This window comes from Ammospiza caudacuta, chromosome 26 (genome assembly GCF_027887145.1).
Source record: "Ammospiza caudacuta isolate bAmmCau1 chromosome 26, bAmmCau1.pri, whole genome shotgun sequence".
Taxonomy (NCBI): domain Eukaryota; kingdom Metazoa; phylum Chordata; class Aves; order Passeriformes; family Passerellidae; genus Ammospiza; species Ammospiza caudacuta.
Window position 1 is genome coordinate 3,761,356 of NC_080618.1, and position 12,701 is coordinate 3,774,056.

Consider the following 12,701-nt stretch of genomic DNA (forward strand, 5'->3'; position numbering starts at 1 on the left):
ATGGATCCAGCCTGGATTTTCCCTGGAATGGAGATCCAGGGAAATTCATCTACTTGGAAACCTGACGTGTCCCAGTTATTTTTTTTTATCTTTACATTTGCAAACTCCAGGAATAAAAACAAACAATTCTGTTTTGTCTTCGGGGTGGCCTGACCCACTTTGGGAGCAGCAGCTCCTGCTCTGAAGCCTCAGTGAGGAGCTGCTGTTGGGATTGGTGCTGGAAAATCCCAAAAACCAGAAATTCCTGCTCTGGGTAGGGATTAATGCACATTTTAGCCCCCTAAAAAGTGGTGGAGCCCATCAGAATGAAACAATTTGATGTTTGGAATGTAGGGATCGCTCCCAGCTTTAACCATTCCCTGAACTTTCCCTGACATTCCCAGAATTCCAGCCCCTCTGACTTTGTGCAGCTTTGAGGGAAAGGTGGAATCCAGGAATGGTGTTGGAATGGGATTGGGGCTGGAAAATCATGGAAAACTGGAATTCCTGCTGTGCAACAAGCTCAGGACAGGGAATAATGCTGGCGTTGGGATTAGGGCTGGAAAATCACAGAAAACAGAAATTCCTGTTCTGCTACAAGCTCGGGGCAGGGAATAATGGTGGTGTTGGGATCAGTGCTGGAAAATCACAGAAAACAGAAATTCCTGCTCTGCTACAAGCTCAGGATAAGGATTAATGCACTTGGGGTGCTGCTGTTGGGATTGGTGCTGGAAAATCATGGAAAACAGGAATTCCTGCTCTGCTATAAACTCAGGGTAGGGATTAATGTATTTGAGGTGCTGCTGTTGGGATCAATGCTGGAAAATCCCAGAAACCAGAAATTCCTGCTCTGGGTAGGGATTAATGCACATTTTATCCCCCTAAAAAGTGGTGGAGCCCATCAGAATGAAACAATTTGATGTTTGGAATGTAGGCAGAGCAGGATTGCTCCCAGCTTTAACCATTCCCTGAACTTTCCCTGACATTCCCAGAATTCCAGCCCCTCTGACTTTGTGCAGCTTTGAGGGAAAGGTGGAATCCAGGAATGGTGTTGGAATGGGATTGGGGCTGGAAAATCATGGAAAACTGGAATTCCTGCTCTGACACAAGCTCAGGGTTAGGGATTAATGAGCTTGAGGTGCTGCTGTTGGGATTAGGGCTGGAAAGTCATGGAAAAACAGGAATTCCTGCTCTGCTACAAGCTCAGGATAAGGATTAATGAACTTTTTAGCCCCCTAAAAAAGTGGTGGAGCCCATCAGAATGAAACAATTTGATGTTTGGAATGTAGGCAGAGCAGGATCGCTCCCAGCTTTAACCATTCCCTGAACTTTCTCAGCACCCATGAGGTGATGCCCAGCAATGAAAATTGCAGCGAATTGAGCCCTGATGTTCTCCAGGGGTTTTTCCAGCCCCAAACCATCCCAAAATGGGAAGGGGCAGCACGGGAGCTCCAGCAGATCCAGGCAGGGAGCTCCAATCCCTCTGACTTTGTGCAGCTTGGAGGGAAAGGTGTGGAATCCAGGAATGGTGTTGGAATGGGATTGGGGCTGGAAAATCATGGAAAACAGAAATTCCTGCTCTGACACAAGCTCAGGACAGGGAATAATGCTGGTGTTGGGATCAGTGGTGGGAAATCACAGGAAACTGGAATTCCTGCTCTGCTACAAGCTCAGAGTTGGGGATTAATGCATTTGAGGCGCTGGTGCTGGGATTGGTGCTGTAAAATCACGGAAAACAGGAATTCCTGCTCTGCTACAAGCTCAGAGTTAGGGATTAATGCATTTGAGGTGCTGGTGCTGGGATTGGTGCTGTAAAATCACGGAAAACAGGAATTCCTGCTCTGCCACAAGCTCAGGGCAGGGATTCCCGGGGTTCTTTGCCCCCAGAAGTGCTGGAGCCCATCCGAACGAAACAATTGGGGCGTGTAGGCAGAGCAGGATCGTTCCCAGCTTTACCCACATTCCTGAACTTTCTCCTTCGTGCCTGAGTCACCCAGGGATCGCTTTCACCGCCGGGATTTTGTGCAGCGTCACCACAGCGTCACCAGCAAAGAAAGAAACGGCAAAGAACCGAGCCCTGATGTTCTCCAGGGGGTTTTCCAGCCCCAGACCATCCCAGGATGGGAAAAGGCAGCGCTGGAGCTCAGCCCCACCGAGTTCAAGGTGCGACTGCCGGAATTTCCGAATTTCCCTTCAGCGCTCACATAACCTGACCTCATTCCCCTCCCCGAGCAGGGCACAGGGAGAGGCAGAGCCGCCGTGTGTAATTAAAGCTGCTTTGGGATTATTTCCTGCACCTACATTGTTTTGGTTTGGTTTGGTTTTATTTTCCCAACTCGTCTTTCTGGTTTGGAGCCCTGGGGGAACAATGGGAGGCGCAGCTGGAGGTGATTTTGGGAGGGGTTGGTGGCACCGGGCAGAGGTGGAGCTCCTGGGCTTGTCCTGGGTTTGTCCTGGGTTTATATCCAGAAATCAGCACAATTAGAGGCAGAAAGGAGGGGAAAAACCTGGTTTGGGATGAAGGGAAGGGAAGGGAAGGGAAGGGAAGGGAAGGGAAGGGAAGGGAAGGGAAGGGAAGGGAAGGGAAGGAAAGGAAAGGAAAGGAAAGGAAAGGAAAGGAAAGGAAAGGAAAGGAAAGGAAAGGAAAGGAAAGGAAAGGAAAGGAAAGGAAAGGAAAGGAAAGGAAAGGAAAGGAAAGGGGAAAGGAAAAAGGAAAGGAAAGGAAAGGAAAGGAAAGGAAAGGAAAGGAAAGGAAAGGAAAGGAAAGGAAAGGAAAGGAAAGGGGAAAGGAAAAGGTCTGGGGAGATTTCAGAGCAGTTCCCCGGAGCCTAAAAGGGGTTCCCGGAGAGCTGGACAGGGACTTGGGACAAAGGATGGAGGGATGGCACACATTCCAGGATACGAGAATATAAACATCAGAAGGCTTAGAAAATCTCAAAAAATCAGGGCGACAGTCTATCAAGTATTTTACAGCAGTTTCTGACCTGTTTGTAACAGGGAACCCTTCCAGCCCGCTCCCCTGCTCCCGCACACCCCGGCTGCTCCCATGGGATCCCCGGATCCCCGCAGGGAGCAGCGGCCCCGGCAGGGACAGGGAGCCCGTGAGGGCTCGGCAGTGGCCTGGCCGTGTCCCGGGAGCCCGTGAGGGCACAGCCGTGGCCTGGCCGTGTCCCGGTAGCCCGTGAGGGCTCGGCAGTGGCCTGGCCGTGTCCCGGGAGCCCGTGAGGGCACAGCCGTGGCCTGGCCGTGTCCCGGTAGCCCGTGAGGGCTCGGCAGTGGCCTGGCCGTGTCCCGGGAGCCCGTGAGGGCTCAGCAGTGGCCTGGCCGTGTCCCGAGGAGCCCGTGAGGGCACAGCCATGGCCTGGCCGTGTCCCGGTAGCCCGTGAGGGCACAGCCGTGGCCTGGCCGTGTCCCGAGGAGCCCGTGAGGGCACAGCCATGGCCTGGCCGTGTCCCGGTAGCCCGTGAGGGCACAGCCATGGCCTGGCCGTGTCCCGGTAGCCCGTGAGGGCACAGCATGGCCTGGCCGTGTCCCGGTAGCCCGTGAGGGCACAGCATGGCCTGGCCGTGTCCCGAGGAGCCCGTGAGGGCTCGGCAGTGGCCTGGCCGTGTCCCAGGGGTGATTCCCCCTTGCAGAAGCCCCAAACGCTGCTCCCGCACCCCGCTGTGCCCAGCCTGGATCGGCCCGGGCTGTCCCGCATTGCCCCAGCGGGGTTGGGCAAACTCCTCCTGCCACAGCTGGGCAGCGCCACTGGGGACTGAGAGACCTTGGCCTTGATCGGCTCCACTCCTTCCCTTTTCCCGTCCTTCCCCTTCCCTCATTTCTTCTCCTCTCCTTATTCCTTTCCCCTTCCCCTTTATTTTCCTTATTCCTTTCCCCTTTCCCTTCTCTTTTTGACTTTCTCCTTTCCTTATTCCTTTCCCCTTCACTTTTCCCTTTCCTATTCCTTCCCTTTTTCCTTCCCCCTTTCCTTATTTCTTTTCCCTTTCCTTTCCTTATTCCGTTCCCCTTTTTCCCCTTATCTTTTTCCTTTCCCCTTCCCTTTTCTTTTTCCTTATTCCTTTCCCCTTTTCCTTCTCTTTTCAACTTTCCTTTTTCCTTTCCCCTTCCCTTTTTCCTTCTCTTTTTCCTTTGCCCTTCCCTTTTCCTTATCCCTTATTCCTTTCCCTTCTCTTTTCAACTTTCATTTCTCCTTTCCTTATTCCTTTCCCCTTCATTTTTTCCTTTCCTTATTCCATTCCTTTTTCCTTTCCCCTTCACTTTTTCCTTTCCCATCTTTTCCTTATTCCTTTCCCCTTTCCTTATTCCTTTTATTTTTCCTTTTCCTTATTCCTTTCCTTTTTCCTTTCCTTATTCCATTCCCCTTTTTTGTCTTCTTGTTTTCCTTTCCTCTTCCCTTTTCCTTATTCCATTCCCCTTTCCTTTCTCTTTTCAACTTTCCTTTCTCCTTTCCTTATTCCTTCCCTTTCCTTTTCCTTATTCCTTCCCTTTTTCCTTTCCCCTTCCCTTTTATTTTCCTTATTCCTTTCCCCTTTCCCTTCTCTTTTCAACTTTCCTTTCTCCTTTCCTTTTCCTTATTCTTTCCCTTATTCCATTCCCCATTTCTTTATCTTTTAAACTTTCCCCTTTCCTTATTCCTTCAATTTTTCCTTTCCCTTATTCCTTTTTCTTTCCCTTATTCCCTCATTCCCTCCCCTCCCGGGATAATTTCCCACCCCAAATTCCTCTCCTGCCCCTCCTGGGATGGATCCCACCCCCAGCCCCGCTTTCCCTGCAAATCCCCGATTTTATTCCCATTTTTTCCACCTCATCCTGCCCAGGAGAAGCTTTTCCATTTCTGCGGAGGATCCCGGAGCGGGCACAGGCGGTGCTGCCGCTCAGTGGCAAAATGCAGAATTCCCCTTTTCCCCATGGAATTTCTTCCCCTTCCTAATTGTTGTTTTTTTTGGTTTTTTGTTGTGTTTTTTTTTTTTAATAAAATTAATGTATTTATTAGTTAGATCCTAAATATCGAGATATTTATTACAGCTGCTACAACCATTGGATATATGTAACAATATAATTCAAAATATTTGCATAGTGATAGATATAAATTGAATTTACTCCAAAATATTGACACACGAATAAGTTCATTTCAAAACATTGACACTTTGATCGCTATAAATTTAAAATATTTCAAAATATTGGCACATTTATAGCTATAAATTTTATTGACACATTTACAAGTATAAATTTTATATAATTCAAAATATTGATACATTTATGAGTACAAATGTAATATATTTCAAAATATTGACACATTTACAGCTATAAACTTTATATATTTCAAAATATTGACACGTTTATAAGTATAAATTTTATATATTTCAAAATATTGGCACGTTTATAAATATAAATTTTATATATTTCAAAATATTGACACAGTTGTAGCTATGAATTTTATAAATTTCAAAATCTTGACACATTTATAAGTATAAACTTTATATATTTCAAAATAGTAACACATATCTATAAATTTTATATATTTCAAAATATTGACACAATTATAGCTATGAATTTAATATATTTCAAAATATTGACACATTTTTAGCTATAAATTTAATATATTTCAAAATATTGACACATTTTGGCTATAAATTTTACATATTTCAAAATATTGACACATTTTTAGCTATGAACTTTATATATTTCAAAATATTAACACAGTTATAGCTAGGAATTTTATATATATTTCTCAATTTTGGCATATTTTTACCCACAGATTCCTATTTGTGCCGTTGTTTTTATAGCGATTTCTGCCCGGTTTTACCGACAGGGCACCCAGCTCCTCCTGGCCACGCCCCCTTAGCCGTGACCACGCCCCCAAAGCCACGCCCCCGGGGAATCCCCTCTCGGCCCTACCGTGACGTCAGCGCGCTCTGCGTCACGTCCGGCGGCGCACCCGGAAGTGGCGTGGGGCCGGTTGCCATGGGGCGGCCCGGGAGGTGAAGTTGGGGGAGAGAGAGAAGGGGGGGGGAACACCGGGAATGGGGACGGGAACGGGAACGGGAATGGGAATGGGAATGGGGATGGGAACGGGAACGGGAACGGGAATGGGAATGGGAATGGGGATGGGAACGGGAACGGGAATGGGAATGGGAACGGGAACGGGAACGGGAATGGGGATGGGAACGGGAACGGGAACGGGAACGGGAATGGGAATGGGGATGGGGATGGGAATGGGGATGGGAATGGGGATGGGGATGGGAATGGGGATGGGAATGGGAACGGGAACGGGAATGGGGATGGGAACGGGAACGGGGACGGGAATGGGAATGGGGATGGGAACGGGAATGGGGATGGGAATGGGGATGGGGATGGGAATGGGAACGGGAACGGGAATGGGAATGGGGACGGGAACGGGAATGGGGATGGGGATGGGAACGGGAACGGGAATGGGAACGGGAACGGGAACGGGAACGGGAACGGGGATGGGAACGGGGACGGGAACGGGAATGGGAATGGGAACGGGAATGGGGATGGGGATGGGAGTGGGAATGGGGATGGGAACGGGAATGGGAACGGGAATGGGGATGGGAATGGGGTCGGGAATGGGGACGGGGATGGGAACGGGAACGGGAATGGGAATGGGAATGGGGTCAGGAATGGGAACGGGGATGGGAACGGGAATGGGGATGGGAATGGGGTCGGGAATGGGAATGGGGACGGGGATGGGGTTGGGAATGGGCACGGGAATGGAGATAGGGATGGGGATGGGGACGGGAGCAGGAATGGGATCGGGAATGGGAATGGGATCGGGAACGGCAACGGGATGGGACTGGGATCAGGAGTGGCACAGGGATCGGGAATGGGAACGGGAATGGGACTGGGAATGAAAATGGGATCAGGAATGGGAATGGCATCGGGACCAGGATCGCCGCGGGGTTCGGGGGAGCCGAGCCGGGCCCTGCGGGATGGTGGCGGCCGTGGGGAGCTGCACCAGCTCGTTCCGCTCCGCGTCCCTTCCCCGTCCCTTCCTCGTCCTTGCCATTCTCTCATCCCTTTCCCTCACCCTGTTCTCTCCATCCCGATCCCCCCATCCCATTCCCTGATCCCATTCTCTCGTCCTGCTTCCCTCATCCCATTCCCCCATCCCGTTATTCCCTCACCCCGTAATTTCCTCACCCCTGTTGTTCCCCATGCCGGTGTTCCCCATCCCGTTGTTTCCTCCATCCCATTCTCTCATCCCGTCCCCCCATCCATTTCCCTCATCCCGCTGTTCCCTCATCCCGTTCCCCTATGCCGTTGTTCCCCCATCCCTTTCCCTCTCCCCATTGTTCCCCATCCCGGTGTTCTCTGTCCCCCCGGCTCCGCTCCCTGGCTCGGGATCTCCCCTCGGGCGGGGAAGGAGGGACAGCCCCGGCTGCCTCCCCGGGCTGAATTCCCTCATTCCCTTGGCTCCTTTGGAGTTCTGCTGGTGCTTGGGGTCCCGGAATCCCGGGATGCTTTGGGTGGGAAGGACCTGAAACAGGACCTGAAACAGAACCTGAAACAGGACCTGAAACAGAACCTGAAACAGGACCTGAAACAGGACCTGAAACAGAACCTGAAACAGGACCTGAAACAGAACCTGAAACAGAACCTGAAACAGGACCTGAAACAGGACCTGAAACAGAACCTGAAACAGGACCTGAAACAGAACCTGAAACAGGACCTGAAACAGGACCTGAAACAGAACCTGAAACAGGACCTGAAACAGGACCTGAAACAGGACCTGAAACAGGACCTGAAACAGGACCTGAAACAGAACCTGAAACAGGACCTGAAATCCCATCGAGCCCCAAGCCCGGCACCTCCCAGGATCCAGGGGCAGCCCCGGCTCCTCTGGGAATCCCAGCCCAGCCCGAGGGCATTCAGTGCTTCCATCCCCTCTGGATCCCTGTTTTCCTTTGGATTCCTGAATTCCTTACCCGGGAAAGGGAAGGGAAGGGAAGGGAAGGGAAGGGAAGGGAAGGGAAGGGAAGGGAAGGGAAGGGATGTCCCAGGGAATCAGCTGCCTTGCTTTTCCCTCAGGAGCAGAGCAGGGATGGCCCAGGGGAGCTCGGCTGTTCCTGGTCCCTCCGAGGGCACCGGCTGAGGCTCCACAGCTCCTGCTGCTGCCCCATCCCAAAATGGGCAGGTAAGGATCCCAGAGGAACCGTGGGAAGGACAGGGAACCTAATCAGGAATTCCAGCATGGGAATGGTGTCCTGAGTGCTCTCAATCCACAGCAAAATCCTGGAGTGGGTTGGGTTGGAGGGGGCCATAAGGATCATCCCACCCCTGCCATGGCAGGGACAGCTCCCACTGCCCCAGATTGCTCCAGCCTGGCCTTGGGCACTGCCAGGGATGCAGGGGCAGCCCCAGCTCCCTGGGAATTCCATCCCAGCCCCTCCTCACCCTCACAGCCAGGAATTCCTCCCCAGTATCCCATCCATTCCTGCCCTGTGGCACTGGGAGCCATTCCCAGTGTCCCATCCCTCCATCCTTTGTCCCAGGTCCCTCTCCAGCTCTCCTGGAGCCCCATTCAGGCCATGGGGAACTGCCCTGAAGTTCTCCCAGATTTCTCCAGGATCATTCCCAGATTTCCATTCCCTGAATCCCAAGCCAGGCTTTTCCCTCTTTTCTGCCCATAATTTTCCTGAGACTTCGAAAGAAAGCCGGGAGATAAAAAGGAGCTGCAGCTCCGAAGCCAGCAAATCCCAGGGGATCCTTCCATCCTCCTCAGCCCCAAACCCAGCAAATCCCAGGGGATCCTCCTCAGCCCCAAACCCAGCAAATCCCAGGGGATCCTCCTCAACCCCAAACCCAGCAAATCCCAGGGGATCCTTCCATCCTCCTCAACCCCAAACCCAGCAAATCCCAGGGGATCCTCCTCAACCCCAAACCCAGCAAATCCCAGGGGATCCTTCCATCCTCCTCAACCCCAAACCCAGCAAATCCCAGGGGATCCTTCCATCCTCCTCAACCCCAAACCCAGCAAATCCCAGGGGATCCTCCTCAGCCCCAAAGCCAGCAAATCCCATGGGATCCTCCTCAGCCCCAAACCCAGCAAATCCCAGGGGATCCTTCCATCCTCCTCAGCCCCAAACCCAGGCACTCCCACACTTCAGAATCCCATCCCAGCCCCTCCCCACCCTCCAGGCAGGAATTTTCCCCGCTTTTAGCACCAAATCCATCCCTCAATCCGCTCGTTTCTCCCTTGGCGTCCCAGGATCAGCATCTCGTGCCTGCTCCCGGCCTCGTGGCACTTCAGCCTCTCTCCCGTGGGCTGTCCCCGCATCCTGAACGCGTCCCTGCGGCAGCTGCTGCTCCTGGGGGCGGCCGCGGCCGCGGCGGCGCTGCTGCTCTGCTCCCTGCTGGTGGTGCGGGGCAAGCACCGGGACGGGAAATTCCACAGGTGAGAGAGGTGGGAATTCCATGGGAATGGGGAAATGCTGCTCTGCTCCCTGCTGGTGGTGCGGGGCAAGCACCGGGACGGGAAATTCCACAGGTGAGAGAGGTGGGAATTCCATGGGAATGGGGAAATGCTGCTCTGCTCCCTGCTGGTGGTGCGGGGCAAGCGCCGGGACGGGAAATTCCACAGGTGAGGAGAGGGAATTCCATGGGAATGGGGAAATGGAACCTGGGGGAATGGGGAATTGCTGCTCTGCTCCCTGCTGCTCATCGAGGACAGGAAATTCCACAGGTGAGAGGGAGAGAATTCCATGGAAATGGAGGGAATCCTTGGGAATGGGGAAATGCTGCTCTGCTCCCTGCTGGTGATCTGGGGCAGGCACCGGGACAGCGGGAGATTCCACAGGTGAGAGGGCACGGAATCCTTGGGAAACAGGGAATGGGGAAATGCTGCTCTGCTCCCTGCTGGTGATCCAGGATGGGAAATTCCACAGGTGAGAGGGCAGGGAATCCTTAGGAATGGAGGGAATGGAGTCCGGGGGAATGGGGAAATGCTGCTCTGCTCCCTGCTGGTGATCCAGGGCAGGCACTGCGACAGGAAATTCCAGAGGTGAGAGAGCAGGGAATCCTTGGGAATGGGGAAATGCTGCTCTGCTCCCTGCTGGTGGTGCGGGGCAGGAACCGGGATGGGAGATTCCAGAGGTGAGAGAGCAGAGAATGCATGGGAATGGGGAAATGGAGCCTGGGGGAATGGGGAAATGCTGCTCTGCTCCCTGCTGGTGCAGGGGAAGCACCGGGATAGCGGGAGATTCCGGAGGTGAGAGAGCAGGGAATCCATGGAAGACAGGGAATGGGAATGGGGGAATGCTGCTCTGCTCCCTGCTGATGATCTGGGTCAGGCACCGGGATGGGAAATTCCACAGGAGAGAGAGAGAGAGAGAGCAGGGAATCCTTGGGAATAGGGAAACGCTGCTCTGCTCCCTGCTGGTGGTGCAGGGCAGGCACCGGGACATCGGGAGATTCCAGAGGTGAGAGGGCAGGGAATCCATGGAAAACAGAGAAGCGGAGTCAGGGGGAAAGGAGAAATGCTGCTCTGCTGCTGGTCCTCGGCAAGCACCGCGCCTGGGATGGGAAATTCCACAGGTGAGAGGGAGAGAATTCCATGTAAAACAGGGAATGGAGCTCTGGGGGAAAGGGTAAATGCTGCTCTGCTCCCTGCTGGTGATCCAGGATGGGAAATTCCACAGGTGAGAGGGCAGGGAATCCTTAGGAATGGAGGGAATGGAGTCTGGGGGAATGGGGAAATGCTGCTCTGCTCCCTGCTGGTGATCCAGGGCAGGAACCGGGATGGGAGATTCCAGAGGTGAGAAGAGGGAATCCATGGAAAACTGGGAATGGAGCTCTGGGGGAATGGGGAAATGCTGCTCTGCTCCCTGCTCCTGATCTGTGGCTGGGAAGGAAAATTCCACACGTGAGATGGCACAGAATTCCATGGGAAACAAGGAATGGGGAAAGGCTGCTCTGCTCCTGATCCGCGGCAAGCACCGTACCCCGGAAGGGAAATTCCACAGGTGAGAGGGGAGGGAATTCCATGGGAAACAGGGAATGAAGCCTGGAGGAAAGGGAAAGCACTTACAGGTCTCTCTGCTCCTGATCCGCTGGAATACTGAGCCTGGAATGGGAGATTCCAGAGGTGAGAGGGGAGGGAATCCGTGAAAATGGAAGGGGAAAGGCTGCTCTGCTCCTGATCCGCTGGAAGTACAGGAGATTCCACAGGTAAGAGGGGAGGGAATTCCATGGGAGTCAGGGAATGGAGCCTGGGGGAGAGGGGAAATGCTGCTCTGCTCCTGATCTGTGGGAATTACTGAGCCTGGAGTGGGAGATTCCACAGGTGAGGGGGCACAGAATTCCGTGGGAATCAGGGAATGGAGCTCTGGGGAAAAGGGAAATTCTGCTCTGCTCCCTGCTCCTGATTCCAGCAAGTACAGCTGAGTGTGGAATGGGAGATTCCAGAGGTGAGGGAAGGGAATTCCATAGGAAAAGAGGGAAAGAATTCCGGGAAAAGAGGGAAAGATTTCAATGGCAAACAGGAAGTGGAGCCTGGGGGAATGGAGGAAAGAATTCCGTGGGAAGCAGGGAGTGGAAGCTGGAGGAAAGGAGGAACAGTCACAGGTGTCCTGGCTCCTGATCTGCAGCAAGTATGGCCAAGCCCGGCATGGGAGATTCCACAGGTGAGGGGAGGGAATTCCATGGGAAAAGAGGAAGAGAAATACCTGGAAAAAAGGGAAAGAATTTCATAGGAAAGAATGAAATGGAGCTTTTGAGGAAAGGGGAAACGCTGCTCTGCTCCTGATCCACAGCAAGTCCAGCTCCTGGGACCGGAGCTTCCACAGGAGCTTGGAAGGTTGTTTCTGCTTCTCAAGGTTGTTTATTTTCTCTTCTCTGTTCCATTCTGTCTCTGACCTGCTGAGATCTGTCCAGCAGGTCGGGTTGTGGCACAGTCCCTGCCCTTGGGGTGCTGTTGGCTTTTTATACTGAGAACTACCTGTGCTTTATTTACAATAATCTTCCAATACCTATCCCCTGTGTTAGACAGTCTGTCTCTACTCTAAACCAATCCAGAAGTGTCACCATCACAGCAGAGGATGGAGGACGAGAAGAAGAAAAAGGAGAAAGGCTGGACATGCCCAGATTCCTCCATCTTGGCTCTTGAACCCCCATTCTAAAAACCCCAAAATTCTACATTTTCACCCTGTGACAAATTCACTGTCATTCTACTCAAACTCTTGTGGCTTGTAACGCCTCACCCAAAGTTGGGAATTGTTTCCATGGGCTGAAATCAAAGGCTCAGGTGTTTGTGACTCTGTGCCAAGGTCTCTGAGCCCCCTGCCAGGGTCTGGAATCACCCAGGGCAGCCAGAGGAATTTCCTGGGTTCTGACATATAGGGAGCCAAATTCCCTGCAGCAATTCCTATTTTACCCAGGTACCTGGCCAGGGTGAGGGACACGGAGGCCACGGACACCGGGAACCCCAACCTGAGCTACGGCATCGTGGTGGATTGCGGCAGCAGCGGCTCCAGGGTGTTCGTGTACTGCTGGCCCCGGCACAACGGCAACCCCAAGGACCTGCTGGACATCCAGCAGATGAGGGACAGCTCCAGGAAACCCGTGGTGATGAAAATCAAACCAGGTATGGGCACAAATGTGGAATTTCTCTCTGTTTTTTTCTCCTAAATTTGATTCCCGCACTGCAAAGTGGCTGGATAAAGGATATTTCCATGTTGTGAGGGTGGAAGAGTTCAAGGTGT

At 52.6% G+C, this 12,701-nt stretch overlaps 1 protein-coding gene across 1 annotated transcript in view; it reads left to right on the forward strand.

Annotated features, from left to right (window-relative positions):
• The first annotated feature begins 2,080 nt into the window (after nucleotides 1-2,080).
• ENTPD4 (ectonucleoside triphosphate diphosphohydrolase 4) overlaps nucleotides 2,081-12,701 on the forward strand; it is a 37,989-nt gene continuing 27,368 nt past the window's right edge. Inside the window, exons 1-5 of the mRNA XM_058820174.1 lie at nucleotides 2,081-2,142; nucleotides 5,769-5,963; nucleotides 8,032-8,137; nucleotides 9,212-9,397; nucleotides 12,378-12,583. Of these exons, the coding sequence (XP_058676157.1) occupies nucleotides 8,130-8,137; nucleotides 9,212-9,397; nucleotides 12,378-12,583 (400 nt within the window). The 5' untranslated portion in view covers nucleotides 2,081-2,142; nucleotides 5,769-5,963; nucleotides 8,032-8,129. The remainder of the gene's footprint in view (nucleotides 2,143-5,768; nucleotides 5,964-8,031; nucleotides 8,138-9,211; nucleotides 9,398-12,377; nucleotides 12,584-12,701) is intronic.